Source organism: Aythya ferina, assembly GCF_964211825.1.
Source record: "Aythya ferina genome assembly, chromosome: 2".
Classification (NCBI taxonomy): Eukaryota; Metazoa; Chordata; class Aves; order Anseriformes; family Anatidae; genus Aythya; species Aythya ferina.
The window spans coordinates 37,185,322-37,204,067 of record NC_140297.1 but is presented as its reverse complement, the minus strand read 5'-3'; the positions used below and the strand labels follow the sequence as shown (position 1 = coordinate 37,204,067).

Here is an 18,746-nt window from a genome sequence, read left to right as displayed (position 1 = left end):
AGCAGTGTTAATGTAGTTACCTATTCAAGTGACCAAATGAATTTCTTTAATTGCATCTTTCCTTGTGCATTTATTTTAAGCAATGATATTGTGAGGGCAAGGGGACAGTAGACACAAAGTCAGCCCTATAAGAACAGTCCCTTTGGTTTGCTGCCTGCAATGCTTCTTTCTTTCCTCTGACAGGGAAGGGAACAAGCTCTTGCTATATCAGTGTTTGTTTTAACATACATCTGCTTAGATACAGAAGTCTGTAGATGCAGAGGTTAATAGGATCAGCTGAAAGCATTTTATTTGCAGCCTGGTTATGCCCAGCATGACAAAAAGAGACACAAGCCTGCTTTGCTGTTGCTCTAATGCTGTCAGCTAATATCTGAAGTGAAAGAATACCCAATGTGAGTAAAAATTCAAAACTGGGTGTTGTGAGGGAATAACAAGCCACCAAATAAGGAAGATGTGTGCAATATAATTCTGCTAGATGAGCCAGAAGAAATGTCTTTTTTGTCCTTGATTTGATAGGTTTTAATAGCTGATGTGGTCTGTGTTCTCTTGCTATTTATTTTTTTTTTAATGAACTGTGCTCATCTGTCCTGGCAAAGGGGATGTGCACAGAATACCTTTCTGTAGTGTAAGGTGAAGAGGAGACGCAGTGCCTGCAGATCAACAAGGACACAGTGCAGTGTCCCTTTTTTCCTGAAAGGACTTTATACTTGATCTTAGACATTTTGGTACATTACACAGTGTCTGAATCAAAAAGTGGTCACATGTGATGTCATAGTTTAGGGCATCAATCAGTGGGACTAAAAGAACTATAGTCTGGCCCTAAATTAGGGTTTCCTGGCCCAAGGCTTGGTACACAAATGCCTTTCTGCTGCCCTGAAAGCAATTTCAGTATTGATCTGCACACAAAAAAAAAATGGGTTTCTCTTTCTGTAATTAGTGAACTATCTATTTCTTTTCTCCTTTTTAAATCATTTGAAAATAAAACCTTGCAAGTGTCATTTTAAAGCTGTGTGGGTCTGGCTGCTGCCTTTAAGTGCTGTAATTACTTTGCTGTTTGTTCAGCTGAGAGGGTAGTTTCCATCAGCATGGAGCCATTTCCTGTCTCTTGATCCAGCTGACATCCCCGATGAAAGCAGCTAAATTAGGAAGGTGTCATTTCCACTTCCATTTTGGGATACGTCTTGGTTATCCCCTTGACTTCTTCAACTCTGCTTTGCCTCTGGGGCAAGCTTTTCCTAAAAGGTGGCCAGGAGGTGGGAGTCACAAGTCACACCCTCACCAACCCCAAGCCCTGACCCAACTTCCAAAGCTTTGTGACTTGGGAATTGACTCCCAAGGAGCAAGTTTTGGGTTTCAGTTGTGGAGGAGGAATGACTTAAGGGACGTTACTTGGAAAAGAAGGAGAGGACTATAAATATCATCCCTGGGAAAAGCTTTTCTGAATGCCATAGGCACACATGAAAGGAAACAAGGCAAAGATATTTAATATCACCTCTGCAATTAATTAATCTACCTGTGCTAAGCAAGAGAACATTAAGCAAGCATTCCTCCAAACATAAGACACAAAAGTCAGCTCGTTTTCAGGCAGTACATGTCAGACTGGCACTGGATTTCCTCTGCCAGGTCCTTATTGTGTGGGGAAAGAGATTTGCCGCAGGCTTCTTCAGGGGCTACAAAATCTTGGTCTGCTGGTTTTGTGCATTCATGTTGTGTAACATAAGAAGTAATTAGCGATCAGCATTGCTGACACTCACATAAATCCTGGAATATTTTGATGGCACAGAGCTTATCTAATAGGATTAAACAAAGTAAATATTCAATTAGTTCTTTATGGGCCATAAAAACAAACAAACAGACAAACAAAAAACTTCATTTGTTGAAATGGTGCAAAGTGACATTCAAACATATTCATGGAGTATGGCACACTATATAGCAACAAATTATTTTATCATCTGTTACTATGTATGCCTCATTAATCTGAAGTTAGACATGCAATTGCCCATCATCTGCCCATGAATGCACATTAACGTGGAATTAAACCATCTTGAAGGAATTCATGTCATTGGCAGTACAAGAATGATAATGTGGCACACATCGTTTTTGTTTTGCTAAACAATGTGTGTTGCTACCTAAAAATCAAATCAGATATTTCAACCTTAAGCTATGCTGTGTGCTTCTGAAATATAAATCTGAGAAATACAAGCCTCAGAGTATATGAGTAGGACGATAAATATAGTTATTTTTAATAAGTGCCACCATATTAAATTCAGGCCCCAAAATAGGAAGGTGCTGAACAGTTCTAGGGTAAAACTTTCAACCCCCTAAAAGTGTGGCTACACAAACAAGCTCTCCTGAGGCAAATTAGGGCTAATTTTACAGAAAATTAACTATTGTATGGTACCTGTATGTAAACTCATCTTCCATAGGTAATTGTACAGCGTTTTGACTGCGTGATAAGGCACCAGAAGAACATCATTTGTCAGCTTACAGCAGTGCAGCTGCTGCACACTAGTTTGCCCTCTGTAAAACCAAGCCCTTGCTTGTCTTGCAATGCTTTGCTAACACAGGTATATTCATAGTGAAAGTCAATGCAATACAAGAGTTGAGGCTCTAAATTACTTGTAAAAATAGTGAGGGTCTCAAACTAATCAGTATTCTTCTCAGCATGGAGAAATGTCACTGTGGAAACCCTTGATGACTTCTTATTGAATTTTCTCTTTCTGGAGGCAAAATGTATCAATTTATTTCTGTCAGCCCCACAAACTCAGGCTAAGATCCAGAAGTCAGAGCTGCTTTCTAAGGATTTCCAGGATCACTTAGTTCAGTGCCGCCAGCCCTTTCTTTCTGAGCTGTACTGATTCCTAGGGAACTATCAAGAATAAAAAGGCATCCTTGAAAGAAAGCCCCTGGATGACTGAAGTCAGAACAGGGTGATTCCCAGCTCCACATAGAGCAATCTGCTGGTTACATTCACTCTCAGAAGCAGAAGTCCTGCCTGGACCCACTTTTCTGTCTGTACCCAGAAAGGGACAGCCCCTCTCTTTCCCGGGAAAGTGGCTATGGAGATCATGCTGCATGCTCCTATTGGCAAATGTCTTGGCTTTCTTGCAAGGCTGGCTGGGGGATCTTGTGTATTATTAACAGCTTAGCAAATAAACGTCTCCTCTTTCCTAGGGACAAAAGGGAGACATTGGACCCGTGGGTATCATGGGCCCACCTGGAAGGCCTGGTCCTTCTGGCCAGCCAGGCCCCCCTGGACCTTCAGGATCAGGTAAGCAAGGATTAGGTCATCTGAAGCAGTGTGCACTCTCCCCAGCCCCTCCTGACTCAGCACATACGTCTATACAGCTCCATTACAATGAATGGTGCAGAGATTTGTTTGCTTCTCCACCAAGAGCAAGGAGAGGATTTCTCCTGAAGTCTTGTCAAACCTTCTTTATCCCTCATAAGGACCTTATATCTTACTTTAAAGCCTACATAATAACTTTCAATGTCTCAAATAAAAGCAAAAACATGGCCCATGTGGTTCCCCTGGGACTTTGGCAGATGGGGATGATGAAAAGCTATCTGGCAGCCTTGGAAGGACTAGTTAATCTCCATCATCAAAGGTCTGCTGCTTCTCCAGATATCCTGGCATACAGTGAAGGATTGTGATTTCTAATCAGCCAGGACATACTTACTCTGTGCAACTCTGTAAAAGGAAAACAGATGAGACTTAAAAGAAGGATCAGGATAGGAGTTAGAGGGGGAAAAGGGTGATTAAAATATCTCTTTTTATTAAGTGCTGTAGATCTATGCTGTCTGCATTTGAGTGTGTTGTGGAAATCATGAGAAAAGCTGGTAACTGGTAGTTGTACAGCTTCAAAACGCTGTGTTCACATGATCTCTGGGCAGCTTGCTTTCTCTTGCGAGACCAAGAGAGGTACAGTTTTCCCAACCTGGATACATGCTGAAGAGAAAAGCAAACTCAGCTGGAGACTGCTGCTGTCTCAAATGGACAACAGCCGTTTGTACTGCAGCCCTTCAATGTCCTCTTTCTTTTTCTTTTCCCTTTTTCCTTCCTTGCTCACACCAGTGGGCAGGAAGTCTCTTCTGAGTGGTGGTATGGAAATGGTACATCTGTGAAGCTGGGGGCTGCTTTAAAATCTACCCGTATCTCATGTCTCCTGTTATGAAACATCTTTATCCTGAGTAAATTAGCTCGAAGTTTTCAGAGGGCAGAATTTTCACTGTGCCAACAGGAAGGCAGCCAGGATCCTGAGATTACTTTTTAAAGGATTTATTCTATCCACAGAAATTTTATGTATCAGGCTTGCTCATCTTTTTCCTCCAGAATATAAATTCTTATCCTAAATGACCTTCCTGTAATGATGTCACTGCTTGCAGTATGAGCATGTTGGCTCAAAGTCTAATTCTGCAGAGTACTGCATCCTTGCCAAAGTTTGAAAGTCAAAAAGCATTCGGTTTTAAAGTATTTATTTGTAGGACTCCTGTCTTTATAGTTGGGTTTTCCTGTACAGAAACCTCTGAAGCAGCAGTGCTGAAGTGGTTGTACAAATGCACAATTCCCATGTGTTCTGGATGTCTACAGAGACTGACTCAATATAGGTCTTCCTAAACCCACTGCATACATGTTTTGGAGTGATCTCTGTATGTGTCATGACCTGAATTTCTGTAATTTCAACCAGGCTGACTTTTAGCTGAAAATCCTAAGAAAATGGCCATCCTAGCCATGGTTAAAAAATACTTTTTAACCATACTTTTTCCACTGAGGCTGTGTTTGTGTTTTGTATGTTAACTTAACAACAGGGCAATCAGGTATTTTACTTTCTAGGGCAATTCGCAATAGGACCAAAAGGGGAAAGAGGACTTCCAGGACCTCCAGGGAGATGTCTCTGCAGATCCCCACAAAATATGAATAATCCATCATATGAGGAATCTGTGTTTGGACACAGTTATCCAAAAGTCCCGGCGGTAAGCAGATTTTCTGGGAGAGGGTATGAATGACTTTTATTACAAGAATTGCTCTATTCACTAATAATTTGCATTTAACGGAATATGTGGGCAATGTGTTTTCTCCAGTATCCAAAACCTCTGAGATCCAGTCTGTGCAAAAGAATTTGGTCTCATAGCTGTTCTGAAGGTTGTATGATTGAGGTGCGGAAATGCATCTGTTACAAACCACCAGTAATGTGGCACATTTTTGGAAACCTTTCTCTGATCCTGAGGAAGCTCTCTTCCACCTTGCTATACACACATAATCTGTTATTTTTATTTCAGTCAGTTGAAATATATTTCATGTTGGTTGGTGAAGGAAGCATCTACTTCTTGTTTATTTTTTATATCTTCTTCTGCAAAGACAGTGATTTCAGAGTTGAATATTGGAGTCAAACATTTCACATATACAACAGAGCATTCTCCCAAAATACAAACCCTCTACATTGAGCCAGAAATGGAGTCAGACTTCTGAGCTGCTGGCTGTAGACGCACACTTTTCATAGCTAATTTCAATTGCTAGCCTTCTTGAAAGCATTTTTATGAGCATATTGGACAAAGTACTTTAAAGAGCAAGACCTAGCAATTTTTCATCTCTGATTTCCTAGGTCTTTGTAAATACCATTTCTGTACTTGTCCTTCAGCTGGGCCCTGCCTTGCTGTTCTGTGCATTGTATCACTTAATCAGCAGTGAAAAGGCTACCTTTTACTGCCTCTGTGTACTAGCTTAACCCTGCCACTCAAGGGACTGGGTATTGTCTGGTGTCTGGTGGTCTCTGAATGACAACAGGCGGTGATTAGCTTTGTTAACATTCCCATCTGTCACATTTTCAGAAAGCTGTTAATGTGTGAGAAAGGGATGTGCTCACCACACTGCTCATTAAACTGGGTCATTGAGCTCAATCTTCTGCATGAGTGTGCTGCAAGTCTTCTCAGCTGATTGCACATCCCTGGTGCATTACAAAAAAAAAGGCCTGTTACTTTTAAAACTCAATGGTGACAGAAGAAAGTGCATGAAATAAAGGTGCATATTGCATCATGCTGTGTGCTATTACCAAAAAATATCATGTATTTCATGGAGAACTTGTAGGATAAATTGTAAGACTCAGAATATTCTGTGTAGGTCTTACCACCCTCCTTCTCCCCCAGGCACTGTTTAATATTAGATCTTAAAAGATGGCAATGAGAGTGTAGTTACATCAGATATGAGTAACCTACAGTATCTATATGAACTGTCATTTGATGATGATCAAGTGCCATTTCTGTTCTCAGAAAGCAGGGATGGCAAAGAGGCAAGCCTCGTCCTGCTGAGGAATGCTCCCCATTTGCCTGCCCCATTTGTTTTACTCCCTCGAGTGGCAGGGAGCTTAACAGTGCCATTATTTATTCTGTTCCAATCCCCATGGAGCAGTTTAGAAATCTGCCTTGTGCCTCTTGAAGGCTGTTGTCAGGGTTGCTGTAGCTGCACTTGGTTGGGAAAGACCCAGAGAGGGTTCCCCAGGGCTCCAGCCCTGCTCCATCCCCTGCGGCATGTCCCCAGCGCAACCACCTGCTCGCCCCTCCGTGGGGACCGTGCCAATGCTGCCAGAGGAGGGAAGGAAACAAAGTGCTGCTTTTCTGTCCCTGGCTGGGATTCATCCCGGTTTTTAAATCCTTTGCAATTTCAAAGGCTGGTATCTGTAAGAGGGATTTTCAGAGGGCACAGATCTGCTATTGATTTCGAGAGAAATTGCAGCTCTGGCGCTGGGACTTCAGCTCCCGAAGAGCCACAGAACCAGCTCTTTGCTGGCTTTCTGTTTCTTTGCTTTCTTTCATTCTGGCTGAAGGCATTTTTATTCAGTGCTTCTTTAATGAAATTGGCCTTTGTCAGGGGCTATGGGAATATGCTGCTATGTAAAAATTTCAGGGTAATTTGTTTTAAAAAGAGCCAATTCCGATTATGCTGGTGGGAATCAGGCTCTGACCTAAATCCATTTTGCTCAGAAGCGTTCCATTTGCTTTTTCTTAATTTAAAAATGGTTTGAATTTTACTAAAATTAATTTGGTTAAGCTGCCAAAGGAAAAGATTATTTCATAATGCCCCTTACAATTTTGGTGAATGAGACATTAAAAAAAATTGGGAGAAGCTTGTTCTAATTCTCTCCAATTTGTACTGATTTTTTTTCTGTTTAATTGAAGACTTGAATTTAGACTAAAGTAAATGCATGTGAAGAAACATGAATTTAAATGCCAATTAAATCTAAATGAAGTACAAAGTAGCAAAAGATAAGTGAAGGCTGCATTGAGCAATGAATTATTTATTTGGTAACCAAAAACATGCCTTAAAAATTATAGACAAACCCTCAAAGACCACTTATGCCCATATGGATTTTGCAGTTGTTCCAGCATCTAACCATTGGGAAATTGTTCTCAGCAGTGATTGTGCACAGGGGTTAGCGTGGTCCTTATCTGTGGGTGTGCATTTTGAAATAGGGGTCAGTGGAGCCTTAGCTGGGTACTCAGGAGAGACCATTAGCTTTTGAAGACTAGAATTTCTTATCAATTGCAAAGTAATATTTTTATGCATGTAAATTCTCACCCAGGGCTGGCATGCCATTCTGTTTCAGAAAACAAACCAATCTTCTGGCAATTCTTTACATATTTGCAGATACGTAGCTCAGTTTGCAGAACTGGATTCCATGGCAATTCGAAATACTTCTTGAGAGAGTTACCAACCACCTCTTTTTCTGTACCCCAGATTTTTGTGGTGAATAATCAAGAAGAATTGGACCGGTTAAACACTGAAAATGCCTTAGCTTTTAGAAGAGATCAGAGATCTTTGTATTTCAAGGATACCTTTGGATGGCTCCCAATCCAGGTGAAAATATGACTGTGGTTTTAGAAAACTTGTGAATGTACATGACACTTTAAAATACAGCAGATAACTTTGAACTTAAGGTATCATACAGAATCAATTAAGTGAATGAAGAAAAAGTTAATTCTTGAGCACTGTTACAACTGTACCTAATTCTGTGGGATTTGTTCACAGGAGTCTTAGTTGCTGAGACATTAACTCATCAGTGGTCCAGGTTTTGCTCACCTCCCTGTGAACTGGTGAACTGAGTTTGGGGAATTTCATTAGTAAAAAACAGTTTTGATTTAACACAAAATAACACAAAATTCATCAGGGAAGAGAGCTGTGGAAAAATACTACCCCTGCAAATCAAACCAGGTATTTCCTTACTGCTTCAGGGAGCTAAACTAAAAGTCCCACCGAAATCAACAGTGGGATCCTTACTGTCTCAACTGGATTTTGAATCAGATTCTGTATAAACTGTGTGTTATAAATGGCTCAGGATTCAAATTAGGATTAAATAAAAAAATAGGATTTATTGAAAGAATATAAAGGAATAGAGGTAAGCAAACAGCGCTGGGTGCACCGGGAGTCTCCGCTCCACCAGGACGCACACCAGTTACATCAAGCAGCTGATTTTTATGCTCCTAGACTAATACATATTCATTACTACTTCTAAAAAAAATAGATTATTAAAATTAGCTTCCGGGGTGCAGTCCCTCCTACTGGAGCATGCGCAGTCTCCTCTGGGGTCTCTTCTGGGGGTCTCTAGGGGTCTTTCATGCTGAAGGCTCATAGTCTTCCTCTCCACCTTTGTACTTACTGGGCACCATACCAAGTTTACGGAACATCTTCTTCAAGTCTTGTCTCCCAGCCGCCCTTCAGCTTCTTTCTCCTTCCTCTTTATCTCTTGGCCCCCCCTAACCAGATACCAAAGATCCACATAGTATCCCATAACAGTCACTAGTTGTTATCAGTTGTTCTGAAACTCCCAGACACACGAGTAATTAAAACATTCTTCCCCAGCCATTCACAGACACATCTATAGCAGTGTTAGAAATAGAAGTCCGGAATAACAAAAGCAAACAGGTTCATAAATTTAAGAAGTGATAAATTGACTAGAATGAGGGGGAGACTGGGACACACTGCATCTGTGGTTCAAGAATTAAATTGCCAGTGCAGGGCCCAGAGGCAGACAGGATTCAAACAGAATTGTTCTTTATGGACACGAATTGTTAAAACATTCCTCACATGTGTGACCCATCGAACAGTGGGATATGGAAACCTGTCTGCAGGATCCTCCTCCTATAGCCTGTCACCTCAGTTTGTGAGCCAGGCTGCTGGTAGTCCTGCACAGTAACTGTGGTGTGTTTTTTTGACCAGCTCAGCCCTTTCTACCCCGTGGATTACCGCTTCGGGGACGGCAGTACCTGTGGAGATGGGATCATCCAGGATGGGGAAGAGTGTGATGATGGCAACACAGTTGTGACAGATGACTGCATAAGTAAGTCACAGCACGTCAGGAGCAGCCTCTTTCTACCATGGAAGTTGCAGTAGTGTCATTTTTGCAGGATGACAGGAACAATGGCCATAGCACCAAAACTGAGATCTTTTGTGCATGCAGATGCCATACACAAGCACAAGACAGAAGTGACTCAAAGTGTTTCTCATCAAGACCCGGTCTAGTGGGAGGTGTCCCTGCCATGGCAGGGGTTTGGAACTGGGTGATCATTAAGGGCCCTTCCAGCCCAAGCCAGTGTGATTCTATGATTCTGTGATTCTATGGCCATGTCCCTGTCTGCACAGAGGTATCTGAAGTAAAACCCCTGTGTTCCAGGGACAAGATCCAGCCATTGTTTTATTTGTGAACCTTCCAGGGGGAAGCCGCCTTTCTGACTAAAATATGTAGCATACCTATTCAGTGAACCTCAAAACCACTTCTGACAGGCACTAGAGCTGTCTCCTTCCATCAGTTTGAAACCCTAACAGATGATTTTTGGTAGTTCAAGTGCTCAGTGTGATATTTGCCTTTCTACATGTTTTTTTTTGGACAGCCATTCATTTTTCTACGGATGCTAGATTAATAAAATGTCATATCCTGGTTCCAGTAAAACCATTTTGGGTTTTATTATTCGGCTGCATAGGGAAGGTTACAGCCTTCACTGCCTTCACTGTTAGCTTTACAAAACATTTGATTCCTGTCTACTCAATCTCCCTCTTTCTTTGCTGGTTGTGGACAGCAACAGCAAAGAGCACAGAAGAGCACACAGTATAAGCCTGGCATGCAAGCAGCTATCACAGCCTTCACATGCATGTTTCAGTTACCTTGTTTTCACCACTTAGCTCCTTCCCCTCAGCATAGATGTATAAATAAATGTCCCTCTAAGCTTGCCTGACTACAGAGCAATCCAGTGAGAGTGAGCTCTCCAGGCTCCAAGCATGAGAAAATTATCCAATTAGAATTTGCAATCAATCATGGGGAACAAACATGCAGGAAAAATAGTGCTCATTAGTTCTAGTGCCTGTGAGATTGCATGTTGTGCATCTGGGAGTCCATCATAATGCTCTGTGCTGTACACTGGGTAGAGCTCCAGGTCCACAGAGGCCTTGCAGTATGTGAATTTCAGACACTGATGTGACTTGAAGAGTTTTAATTGAATTACAGAATCATAGAATCATAAAGGTTGGAAAAGAACTTTAAGATCATCAAACCCAACCATCAATATGACCTGCTGAGTCCCACCACTAAATCATGTCCCTTAGTGCCACAAATTACTTGAATATGACCATATTGTCATCCTTATGATCTTGTGACTCTATCAAAAGAGGTTAACCAAACGGTAAGTGGATTTAATGATAAATAGGCTTGTTGTTCTAAAAATCATTAATCTCCAGCAAACAGGTCCTCATTGCAATCAATTAATCATTTCCATTTGTAAATGACCCACTTAAATTGTGTAAACTCCCTGTTTTTGAATGTCCCTTTAATCTATTGCTTAATAGTGTCTCTGAGGAGATATCAAAGGGATTTTAGCTAAATGGATTTGTTCCCAATTTATACTCAGAAAGTTGAAGACATCAAAAGCAAAGTCCAGTTCTTAAAATACAGCCCACAGATCACTACATTCCATTCAAGTGCTCCACAAAATGCCTTGGTTTATGCTTTACCCTTAAAAATGTAGCTCCACTTGCCTCTGTCCCCAAGATCCTTTATACATTAAGTTTTATGAAGATATTTCTTTCTCTATTTTTCATTAGGATGTCGCCGTGCTTACTGTGGAGATGGCTACAGACATGAGGGGGTTGAAGACTGTGATGGGAAGGATTTTGGATATTTGACATGTAAAACGTATCTCCCTGGGTATGTATGAAGGGTCTGCACTTTGGTTTGTTATTTTTACTTCACCTTCAACATTAAAAGAGAAAAGGACTACCCACATAAGCCTTGTTCCACTGGGACAGTGGTGGAGAGAAAGTGGTGGAGAAAGACCTTATCAGATTATTTCTGTATGTTATTGATTTTAAGGGCTGAATCTCATTTCTCAGTCTCACATGCTTCCTATGGTACAAAGTGAAGGATCATGTGGGCATGTTTACCCATCGCTTGCAAAGATTTCCTCACTTGGTGATGTTCTCATTACATTAATGCCCATAACTTACCTCGAGTAGGATAGACCATGATGAAGAGATGATTACACTGAAGGGAAGAAAAAAAGAAAACACAACAAACCACAGCCTCCAAACAAACTCCTGGACTTTTTGTGAGTGAGTGCTCTAGGGGTATCTTTGTTTTGGAATCTACCTTTCATTTATCAGCCTTTCCAAAGACCAGAAAATTCATTGACTTTGCAGCAGATGCAAAGACATACATCTGCTTAGCAATGTCCTTCATTTCAAACATCTGCTTATTGTTGACTTGCCTTCTCTGCCTTTGTTTAAACAGCTTCCTCTGGTCAGCATTACGCCTCCTATTTAACTGTCAGGTATTGTTACTGGATAACAGGAAACATTTAATTTGCAAATTAAATTATATGCAGAGCCCTCATCATTCATGGAAGAATAATGTGCTAATTGACAGGAATAAGAACCCACAGAACATCTTTGTAAATCAAGTGCTGTGCTAATCCTTCCACTGCAATTGTTGGAGCACTCCTGGTGTAAGAGATTACTAGAACCAAGACTAGCAAACCTGACAGCCTGAAACATTTTAAAGAGCTCCCATCTGCAGACAGTGTGAAGCTACTCTCCTGTGAAAGCTTTTCCATCTTAAGAGTCTTAAGGTTGCTGCCAAAAATAGAGTCCCGCAGAAGCCTGAGAAATTTTTATAAATTCTATTTTCCGTGTATAATCAAGTTGTGAAGAGCAACTGAGATCCTTTATCTTTGTGCGTGCAGCCTGCAGATTATCTGCCAAATCAAAGAAAAAGCCGTGACTCATCAGCAAAGTGGGACGAGTAAGTGAGCTCGGCACTGCAGCGGGAGTTTCGCCCCAACATCACCCTCTTCTCCAAGAGCTCTGCTGCAGCTGATTTTCCCATTTTCTTCTCCTTCTAGCTCTCAAATTCCTCCTCATATTTCACACACATTCACTTCAGATTTTTTTTTTTTTTTTTTTTCTGAGAATGTGGGTTATCCAAGGACGCATTTTTAAGGACAGCTTGTGGATTATCTGATGGGTGGGTTATTCATCTGGACATATAGTAGCAATAAAAAGTCATCAATATTATTTTTTATTTATTTATTTTTATCAACACCTCTGGTCAGGTCTTCAGTTAGTACAATCCTTGCAGCTCAGTATAAGTCAGTAGAAAAAAAAAAAGATGTTTTCCCTTATTTTGCAAGGGTCCTTTTTAAAGGCCTCTTTTCATTTTGAAGGTGGGCATCTGTCACTATCATTATTTCAAGTGCATGAAAAATAAGTTAAAGGAAAGGCAGGCACAGTCATGCCTGCTGGAACTAATGTAAGTAACTGGAATAACACAGATCCTCAGATATTTGGTTACACAGTTCTCATGGGTGAGCGCCAAGGCCTCCTGCACCTACCCCTGTGCAGTGATGTCTTTTGTATTTTTATTTTTAATCGACATTATGGGGAATTAAAACCTCACTCTTCATTTCTCTTGGGCTCTTATTTTGCTGACAAGGGGGAGAACAGCAGAGCACTGCTGGAAATTATCCTCCAGTTTTGGTTGCCATATGTCACTTCACTTGGTATTTTCTGATGTTCTTGATTCCTACAGAGAGTTGCATCCAGAAACCATGTAACATGAGCTATGGCGCGTATTGGAACTGAGATGTTCTCTTCTATTTTAGGTCTTACGGAAAACTGCGATGCACTTCTTACTGCTACATCGACTCTACACAGTGCCGATACTTCACATGAGGGGAGCAGAGGTGGGCAGCATCCTATGTGTCATGGGGTGCTAGGTGCTACGCTATCATCTATCCAGGAAGGACTGGAACAAGGAGAAAAAAAAAAAAAAAAAAGAAGAAGAAGACAAAAAAAAAAAACACTTCTGTGTGAAAAACAAACAAACAGATGTCATGCTGCTGATGGCCATTTTGAGATGTTTGTCTTTTTTTTTTTTTTTTTTTTTTTTAAGTTGGATTGGGAAAAAATAGGACCACTGCATCCTGTCTTAATAGAGAAATGTCAAACAGTGTTTGCCAGTAAGACTTTTGGGTGGCTGTGTGTGGGAACTTGCTCTATCACAAATGCTACTGGAAACTGAATGTCACTAGCCAGGAATATCATGTAACAAGACAACATTACCTCGACTTAGCACTGTTCAGCCTAAATCTAAGTTCTTCAGGGTTTTTGTTTTTCAACCTTCTCAGCATAAACACAAAGTGTATCTTGGACATGGTGTTTATAGAGACTTTCTCTTTTATTACAATGTGAACTTCCTAAGTGTTGTATCGACGTGAGTGATGATGACTTCAGCGGCATTAAGGTCAGCTGCACGCCTTTGTGGATTGAACAAGCAGGGGTCTTTCAGTAAGTGCTTTACAGACCGGCAGATGGGGCAAAAAACCTCCAGGCAATGAATTTGGGCTGCATCTATCTGCACCCATCCACAGAAATGTGAGCTGTCTCACCGGGTCTGAATCTGCAGACCACAAAGGCCGGAGTGGCCAAACAAAGGGTGACAAAGGATGAGCCTATTTCTTTTTTACACCTTTGCCAAGCTGGTTGCGTTCTGCATGAGCCCAAAGAGACTGGGGCAGTGCTGGTTGCCCTCCTGAAACCTCACCACGGCCATGTACACGTGGCCTTCACTCTGGTTTCTGTACTGGAAGGTCTCGTTGTTCTCCTCCCTTTGTCCAGCCGATCTTCGTCCTTCTGTGCCAGCTGCACCCCATCCTCTCTCCCTGTGCACTGACCCCTCTCGACTGCTCTCAGTTCCTGCCATCGTGTCTGGAGTACCCCAGTGTGCCTCCTCACTTTTATATCTCTGTGAAACAAATCCTGGCCTAGAGTGTTCGTGGGTGCTGATTCATGCTGTATAATGTACATATATATATTTGTTTTTCACAGGTTCGGTCAACTCTGTTAGCTCTGATAGGAGTCAGGGTAATTATATACTTATTTATTAGCAAGCATTAAAGAGTAAATTTTACATATTAAATGCGTTATGTGCAAAAGAGTTCATGACAAAAGAAAACGGTGCAGAGATGTGCAGAATTCAGGACTAAGAGCCTCAAATCAAGGTGTTATTTTCATACAGGCCACTCTTTTCTGCTTCGCCTTAAATGCTGCACTTGAATGCTTGAAATGCGTGAGTTGTTTGTAACAATGACAGCTGCACTTACACAGTCACTTCTGTAAAGGTTAAATAAAGGTGGGTGTTACTTTGTGATGATAATGCATTAAAGCAACCGAGAAATACATACAACTTTTACCAGCTTTATAGGAGATTTTAACTCCGCATGTCCAATGTGATACTGGAAATCATCAATTAAATGAAAGATAAACAAAATTAGTGTACTCTGTGGCCATTGCTTACCTGGGCTGTTTGTGCTGCTGCGAAGCTGAGCCACCACCATCTGCAGCCCAGTTCACTAGTTCACAACACTTCTTGTGGCTTTTTAAAATTTAATCAGAGGTCTTAATAAAAGGCCAAGGAACCAATGGGGCAAGGAATATGGCATAAGCTCTGGAAGTCCATGCACTAGAAGAGCTGCCTATGGGTTTCGGCAGCACCACACTATCCCAGTGGGATCTGTTGCCTTCTCCAAGGAGTTCATCTCTACTTCCAGCCCCCAAAAGGCTGGAGTCCTGGAGAAATTTTAAGTCCAGCTTTAAGTCCTGGTGTTTTTTAAAGCTCCTACCTGCAAAAGAGGTTGTAAAGCCGAGCACACCAAGGGCAGGAAATATAAAAAGGAGTTGAGATAACTTATGTAGGATTGTCATGTGCTGCATGTGTCCAGGAAGGTGTGCATCAGAAAACATTTATAAAGTGTGGATTTTAAATGGACTTTATGAATACAGCACAAACAATTCAGCATCTTAACAAAAGGAAAGGAATAGAAGATACAAGATAAAAAAAGGACTGGAACAATTTTCTTACTACAAATGATTTCTTCTTCCCCTCAGACGATAGAGCATTAAAAAACACATCTGGGAAGGTGTTAAGTATCTGTGACATAAAAGACTGTAAAAAAAAAACCTTCCTCCTTTTTCAGATGTACCTGCTTTATTGTTACCTGGGATTCTTCAGCTGGACGGTGCCTGGTCTGCTCTGAGTTATCTTCCCTCCTTGTCTGAGTTTCTTAATGTGTTAAGCCAAATATAGCTCAAAAGTTAACTGAGGTATTTCAGTTCCTTGGCCTTTTGTAGGAACGAATGCCTGTGGAAAGGTTTTCTAATCATTAGTATGGAGCTGTAGGTGAATACAGAAAGAGTACGAGCTTGCATTGTGCGCTGTATTAAATGTATACTAAAAAGCCAGCTTGCATTTAGTATGTGATTAAATATATGTAGTTACCTACTGCATGTATTAGCAGCTCATGTCAATAAATCATGCCACCTTAATTCTGGCATTTCCTTACTTTCACTTATTTCCTCTTGTGTTTTGCAACTATTTTTTTTTTTTTTAAATATAATTGCCCAGTTTAAGATGCTGGGAAGGAAAAGCACAGTATGAGCTTCCAATTGGGCTTGTGCAGCTTTTGAGAGCTGCCGGAGCTCACCTAAATGGGAAAAAGGAACAAAGCCCTCCTTTGGGTGTATGGCGTGGGGCATGGGGACACGTGGTGGGGACAGACCTGCACCAGCCCAGCAGAGCAAAGGCTGCAGCCGGAAGGGGAGCTGGGCCAAATTGCATTAGAGGAGCATACTCCTGCTGGAAATTGCATTAGTGCCTGCTTCCCTCTCTCCTGCAACCCAAATCTTGGAGCTGAAAAAGCCCGGAGTTACAGTCCCATCCTGCCGGTGCCCTTAATTCTCCCTGACAGCTTCCTGTGTGTCTGATGGAGGAGCCCGTTTGGATGTGTGCACGTCGGCTGGTGTGCCGAGGGCAAAAACAACCTTCTTCTTCTCCTTCTTCTCAAGAAAATGGGGTTTAAAGAGATGTCTTTTGCCACAGCCTTCCTACCCAGTACTGAACGAGGAGCCCTCCATGAATCTGTCTTGTTGGAGCAATAGGAACAGAAAGGTGGCAAATGTGTGGTGGAAAAAGGAGGGAACAACCATGTAGGGGAACCCGCCAGCCCTGGCGCTTTATGGCAATAGTATTTCTTTTGTAAACTTCCCTCGGCTTAGCCGGCAGCTCTCACACCTACTTGGTGCTACTGCTCTGAGGGCCACGATGTGCCTGGAAAGCTAACGCTGAGGCCTGCTTGGATTTTGAGCCATTTCTGAGTTTAAAAGGAAGGGTGACCAATTTGGGGGTAAGAAACAGAACAGTTCAGGGGTGGGAGCTGTGTATATTATGGGCCAAAAAGCACAGGGAAGTTGATTGTGAAATACAATAAAAAGACAGATTTAAGCTGTGGTGCTCCAGTGTGTTTGGATAAAAGATACAACCCCCCTGTGGCCACAGTGGTGAGTTGATATTTCACTGCTGTTTGCCCAGAGAGCGGCTTCAAACCCCAGCAGTAACCACAGAGCAGCAGCCTGGGACCGCTGGGGTGAACCCAAGGTCAGTGCCAGGGCTTTTTGAGCAGACAACATCTGGTGTGAAATGCTGCGGGATTACAGCGGCTAAATAAAGCCAGGGAGCTGTACCTGTTGCTGCCTGGGACAAACAGGCTCTGCTTTAGGCTGCCTGGATGAGCTAAAGGTGTCTGGTTGCCCTGCCAGAGAAACCCAGCACAAGGAGCAGTCAGCAGCGAGCCCAGCAGTGGCGGCTGGCCCTGCCTCATGGCAGGCTGATGGCTTTGCCTAACGCCACGGCCCAGCGGCCTGTTGCGGCCTCATCGGACTCCTGAGGCACAAAAGGAAGAAGGTGCCGTGTGGTGAGTGCCACAGAGAAGAAACTGTGGGTAAATGTTAAAATACCCTGCATTTCGCAGCCGTGCCATGTCGAATCAGAGCCCCAGAGCACCCAGCCCTGGGCACAGAGAAAAGAGGCAAAGCCTCCCTCCATTCACAAACCCACTCCATTTTAGAGCTGGGCTGAAGGCTTGGTGGAATAAAGCACAAAGCTCCCCACGGAAAAGGTCAGCCTGTCCCAGGTGTCAAGAGGCTGTCAGCAATTTATCATCAGTGGGGTTTCTGCAGTGCCAACGTGGGTGACACAAAGTGGCTCGGGTTTTAGTCCTTGCCTGGCACATCTGTGGCCAGGTTTCACTGCGGGGCGGTCTGTTTTGCTTAGCACATCGATACATGAAGGCTGGAGGCTTCATAATTTCTGTCATACAAAGGGGCCGATGCGTGGCTTCAGCATTTCGGGGTGGAAGGAATTCCCACTGCCTACGGCTCGACTGGACATGGGTGCTGAGGCTGAAGGACACGCTCCTGACACCTCTGATTTATGGAGATGATCAGCTCTGTATGACATTTATTTAGGGACATAAACTATGGCAGGTCTCCAGATGCTCGTGGTTTCACCAAACTTTGAAGCCCCCAGCAAAAGCCCTTTAATGCAGGCCTGTGCTGGCGTGTGGTGCTGGAAGGACACCGCAGCCACGTTCCCAGCAAACAAATAGTTATTTTTAAAAAGCTATGCTCATGCAGGAACATCCTGCTTGGGCATGCTTCTAAGTATCTGTGTCAAAAAGCTTGACTCTTCTCATAGCTGAAAGCAGCACTCCCTTTGAGATGCTCTGCATAAAGCAATATGAACGTGGACAGAGGAATGATCCCCATCCTGAGAACAACTCCAAACTCACCAGCTGCTCAGGGCATATAAGAAAATGACTTGATTGCCTGATGATAATAAAGGCTGAAGAAATTGTAAATTAATATTTAATTACTTTGGACAAAACTAGCCCTGACACCATGCCATAGATTAAAGGTGAGAGAATATGAATCCTTATAACACTGGGCAGGACATTTATTGAATTGAATAAAATCAATAGTGAAATGTCCCTGCAGGAGTCAGTGGGTGACCAGGAAGCTCAGCATTCCCCTGGGAAGGGGACAACTCCTTAAGGCCAAGTGCCTGCCCCTCGCTGGCACCGTGATGGGCACAGGGCAGGATTTGCAGACAGCCACAACACCCCGTTGTGTACACAAAGCATTTTGTTGTGGCTTTTGGGAAACGCGCCTGCCACCCGATGTGCGGGACGTGGTGTGCCAGCCAGCGTTGAACACCTGAGTGCATGGCTCAAGTGTCAGGCCACGGGGACACGCACGGTGCTGGGCGGCACGGCACGGCACAGGTCTTCCTCGCGCCCGCGGGAAGGAGGCCGGGTACCAGCTGCCAGGCAAGGAAGCGAGTGGAAAACCGTGACCTATAGGAAACTATGCGAGG

The 18,746-nt window shown here is 42.7% G+C and overlaps 1 protein-coding gene across 1 annotated transcript in view; it reads left to right on the top strand.

Annotated features, from left to right (window-relative positions):
* COLQ (collagen like tail subunit of asymmetric acetylcholinesterase) overlaps positions 1 to 13,323 on the top strand; it is a gene marked incomplete at its 5' end in the record, with an annotated part of 39,046 nt that extends 25,723 nt beyond the window's left edge. The window contains 6 exon segments of the mRNA XM_084507551.1: positions 3,175 to 3,271; positions 4,835 to 4,974; positions 7,733 to 7,852; positions 9,212 to 9,332; positions 11,087 to 11,189; positions 13,141 to 13,323. Of these exon segments, the coding sequence (XP_084363677.1) occupies positions 3,175 to 3,271; positions 4,835 to 4,974; positions 7,733 to 7,852; positions 9,212 to 9,332; positions 11,087 to 11,189; positions 13,141 to 13,210 (651 nt within the window). The 3' untranslated portion in view covers positions 13,211 to 13,323.
* Between the last annotated feature and the right edge of the window lie 5,423 nt (positions 13,324 to 18,746).